Source organism: Chrysemys picta, chromosome 21 (genome assembly GCF_011386835.1).
Source record: "Chrysemys picta bellii isolate R12L10 chromosome 21, ASM1138683v2, whole genome shotgun sequence".
NCBI classification, from domain to species: domain Eukaryota; kingdom Metazoa; phylum Chordata; order Testudines; family Emydidae; genus Chrysemys; species Chrysemys picta.
This window is the reverse complement of record NC_088811.1, coordinates 14,669,811-14,674,247: the sequence shown is the minus strand read 5'-3', so window position 1 is coordinate 14,674,247 and position 4,437 is coordinate 14,669,811. Positions and strand designations below refer to the sequence as shown.

The 4,437-nt window shown below is 48.3% G+C and overlaps 1 protein-coding gene across 1 annotated transcript; it reads right to left on the bottom strand.

The window, feature by feature from the left end:
- Nucleotides 1–865: 865 nt before the first annotated feature.
- Nucleotides 866–4,225, bottom strand: CAMK2N1 (calcium/calmodulin dependent protein kinase II inhibitor 1). The gene is made up of 2 exons (XM_005292987.3): nucleotides 3,850–4,225; nucleotides 866–2,227 (listed from the first exon to the last, which is right to left on the bottom strand). Exons 1-2 carry the CDS (start codon nucleotides 4,016–4,018, stop codon nucleotides 2,157–2,159), a joined length of 240 nt encoding a protein of 79 aa, XP_005293044.1. The 5' UTR covers nucleotides 4,019–4,225; the 3' UTR covers nucleotides 866–2,156.
- Between the last annotated feature and the right edge of the window lie 212 nt (nucleotides 4,226–4,437).

The following is a 4,437-nucleotide window of genomic DNA, read 5'->3' as shown; positions in this document are numbered from 1 at the left end:
GTTGTGCTGGTTTTGCAAAACCAAAAACAGGAACCGTTTGGATCCAGGTGCCTTTTAATCTGAGCTCCCTCCCTCCCCTCAGCCCAAGGTCAGGGAAGGGGAGCTGGTGAGTGGCTCTGCTTTGGCCCAGCTCTAGTAATAATCCAGGCAAACACACTCTTCCTCCATCCCCCAGCCCTTTCTCCTTCACCTTCAATATCAGAGGCTCCAGCAGCAGGCACGTTATTGTTCGACCCACTTGGCAACTGTTGGAAGCTAGGGGCAGCACGTTAAAGCATGGTCAGGTTTACTCGGCAGTGAAGGGGCCAGGGGGAGAAAGCACAAGGATTCTGAGGGTTTTTTTTGTTTTTTGTTTTGTCTTTCAAGTAAATCCTTCTCCTTGCCAGTAGTGAGTTTTTGCTTGTTTGTTTTTCAATACATCAGGCAGGCAGTTCTAAACAGGCAGGAATGGCTGGTGGGTTTGCTGTTGTGTAATGCCATCCAAGGACAGACTGGCACAAAGATGGAGGGTGTGTGTGTGTGTGTATGTGTGTGTGTGTGTGTGTGTGTGTGTGAAAATCAATGACGACTAGCAAACCAACACACCCAACCCACCGGGCTCCATTTAACTTTCCCCTGGGGAGCAATAATCACAACTCCTCCATATGCCCAATTCCCTATTAGCCTCAGTATGAACAGAAAGTACTTCCAGCATGGGCCAGCTTGACAAGTCATTAATGTCTTCTTTCCTTGACATTCCCCCAGTGACCACCTAACACCTCACTCTGAGACAGACATATGCAGCCTTAGCGTTCGGCCTGAAACAGATCTCACTGCATGCTGCAGGCACAAAAACAAGACAAGAGATACTGATCAGACACAGGAATGGACTGTTTTGTTTTTTATTGTACATTGCAGAAATAGCCCTGTGTCGTGGATAAAAGTGCAACATACACAATATTTAAGAAAAGGAAAAAAAAATAAAATCCTTCTTGAGGTCTGTCTTTCAAAGTTGCAAACAAAACCAGTAAAATAGTCCCTCACACAAGAGGCTTTTTTTTTTTTTTGCACATATCATGCAAAAAAAAAAAGTAAAAGAAAACTCAGAAGATATTTTTTTATATATATATAGATGTCTAGATATCAATAAAATCCAGTAGAGAGCCCTATAAAGAACAGAAAGGACACCAAAAGTGCTACTTTACATAAACTCAAAGAGCACTAAATAAGAAAGGAAAACAGACTGCCATTTGGCATCTCAAGATATTTGGCACTCTTGTGATTACATTGGATTTTTTTTTGTTCGTTTTTTTTTTAAACACAGTCTATTAAAGAGAATAAACTGCCACAATATAGGAAAAAAAACAGAGATTGCCCACACTACAGACTGCATGGTAGTTAGAAAAAGCTGAGCATTTTTTTCTGTTTTACATATAAAATTTGTCCATTTGCGCTAACTCGAGCAGTTGCTCACAGCAACAAAGTAATACAAGCTTTAAAAAATAAAACAATTATTCCTATAGTTCATTCCTTATAAAAGATTTTTTTTCACACAGTCCATCGATACGTTAAAATGTGACTAAAATGAAATATATATATATATATAATTTATATATAATTTTTTTTAAACATCCAAGGACATCAACATAAAAAAACCCAATGAAACTGATAGCATGTTACATCCAAGTGCACGGAATCATTTTTGCAAGATTAAATAATGTAAACAAGGTGCTCATTTGGAACAAGCATGACCAGCAAAAGGTACCACGGTCCGAAAACACTGTGTTTTGCTGCATTGTTCGAAGAACTTTAAACCCCAGATCTAGAATTGTGCAATATTCATCATATAGAAAAAAGAAATGACTAGTAATTTAAACAATATAGCTGCAACTGATACACTTTGATTTATTACTGTTTGTGGGCTGGGTTTAGGGTTGGGGTTTTTGTTTTTGTTTTTTGGTGGATTTTTGTTTTGTTTTGCACATTACTTAAACCTTCTTCCTTTTCGCACCTCTTCTGTCTCCAAGCCTGATGTTAAGATACAATCTGCTGATGTGCATTGCGGATCACAGGCTAGTAATGAAGGATTTCAGAGTGCTTTTTTTGTTTGTTTTTTGCCAATAATGTATTACATTGTAAATTATTTTTCCCCTTTACTCAGTGTCTCTGGGAGGGAATTAAACACCGGGAGGTGCCTTTTCTGAAAGATTTTTCAGCACATCATCAATTCTATCATCTTCAATGACAACTGTAAAGCAGAAAAACAAAATGATGAATACATTGTAGCTTCCCTTGTCCCATCCCCCTCCCCTTGCTGTTGCATGAATTCCCCTGGTATTGCAATCTGCCCCCCTGAAACACGTATGGTTCAACAGAGTCTCTCTACCTAATGTCCAAGGCAACACTGAATTCCAATACACACACACATATGGTTATTGCAAATGATTTTGTTTAAATAGCATAAAAGTCAGGGAAACATGAGTTTCATAGAGAAAGAAGTGTGTTCATTCAGCAATTTGCTGCTAATTAAAGAGAAGAAGTGATACCATTGCAAAGAATTAAATGCACTGGATAATGTTACATACTTAATCCAGTGTTTTCAAGGTCACCGAACACTTGGCCGCTAGGGTTAGGTTGTCTAAAACAACTGATGGTGTATTTTTTTAAATCAACTGGGATAAATCGTAGCTGAACGGAACCTATTCCCCTCTGAAATGAGTTGCAGGATCTCTGAGCTCTCTAGATGTCGAGAGACACTTCCAGATTAGCTATGTTGTGACTAGTGAGATCACTTGGAATTTCTTTGTCTCTAATAGGGACATGGGGTTAGGACTCTTTAGGGTTTTTATCATAAACATGCAATGTGGAGAAAAAGAGAAGAAGAAAACATCTTTTTAACTGCCAGATGACCTTCCCTCTCCCCCATGGGTACCTACAGGATCTACCGCAGTTTCCCCACTCAATGCAGACTCAACACCTCCCCAACAGCATTTTGACTTGCAAGAAGGAATTCTGCGCACAAGACTCAGACTTGGATTTGATACATTTAACCTAGTCAGAGAACTACATGCCCCCCCTTCCCCCGCTCCAGTACACAGAATGTTTTAACTACAGGGATGTGGTCACTTCTCTAAAGAAGTGAAAATGCCGCTGGGGAGGTGTTGGGTGTGCTGTGAATGGCAAAGAGGAGTGGGGGATCTGCTCACCTGAACTGTGGGGTGAAAAAGACCCATCGGGTTACACTGCTAAGCGAGCAGATCCCATGCTACATTTTATTCCCCCACCCCCGACACACCCTATTGATCACCCCCGTGCACAGAGCAGGAACACGGTGGTAAATGGAGCTGCACCAGTGCCCGGTCCACGCTGCCCTGGGATTCCCCCAGCAGACTGGAGATCCCGACCCCTTACTCAGCACGTCAACCCGTTCCGCGCGGGTGACAAGCCCTTGCTAATCCCGCAGCCTTGTTCTCCTCCAGCCGCCGCCCGGCTCCGGATCCCAATCCCCGCTCCCGGAGCCCCATCTCGGGGTGTCTGTGCTTGGCAACGCGCCTATTGGGGGGGGGGGGTCCTGGCCAAACAGGTGTGAAACCTGGCGGCCAAGGGGGACTCCGGGCGAAGTGACTCCGATTCTGAACAGCTGCAGAGAACGGAGCGAAGCGTGGTGACTCCGATTCTGAACAGCTGCGGAGCAGGGAGCGAAGCGGGGTGACTCCGATTCCGAATAGCTACGGAGAAGGGAGCGAAGCGGGGTGACTCCGATTCCCACTAGCTGCGGAGAAGGGAGCGGGGCGGGCTCGGGGGGAGAACCCCCCCCCCCCCAACCGGGGGCTGCAAGGCTTTCGAAAACGGGGCGAGCCCGGCCCTTACCTCTCTTGCTCCTGCCGATCTGCCCCAGCTTGGGGGGCCTCTTGTTCTGCCCCCCCGCGAAGAAGTTGCTGGTGTCCTGCAGGCGGCAGGTGAAGGAGATCTGCCCCACCTCCCCGCCGTCCCCGAAGTGCCCCAGCTTGTCCTCGCCGTAGGGCAGCACCTCCGACATGGTCTGGCCGGGCGGGTCCGCGGCCCCTGGCCCTCCGCCCGCTCCTGCTCGCTCGCAGCCGGCAGACAGGGTCGCCGCTGGCCCGGCAGCCCCGGCCCGGCAGGGGAAGCGGCGAAGCTGCACCGGCGCCGGGGGGGTCCCGCTCCCGACTGGGCTCAGCTGCAGCACCGCGGCCCCAGCCACATCCTCCGGCGGCGGCGCGAGAGTGGCCGCCCGGCTCCCGGGCGAGAGGAGGCAGCTGCGGCGGCTGGAGCAAAGGGGGGGCGGGGGGCGGGAGTCCTTCCCCGCGCTGCCGCTGGGGGCTGGCTCCGAGCTGCGGGCGGGGGGAGGCAGAGAGATCCCGGGAGCAGGAGCAACGTCACCGAGGGCAGAGCCCGGCTGCCGCGCGCGCGGGCGGGGCTGGGCTCGCCCCGGGGCGG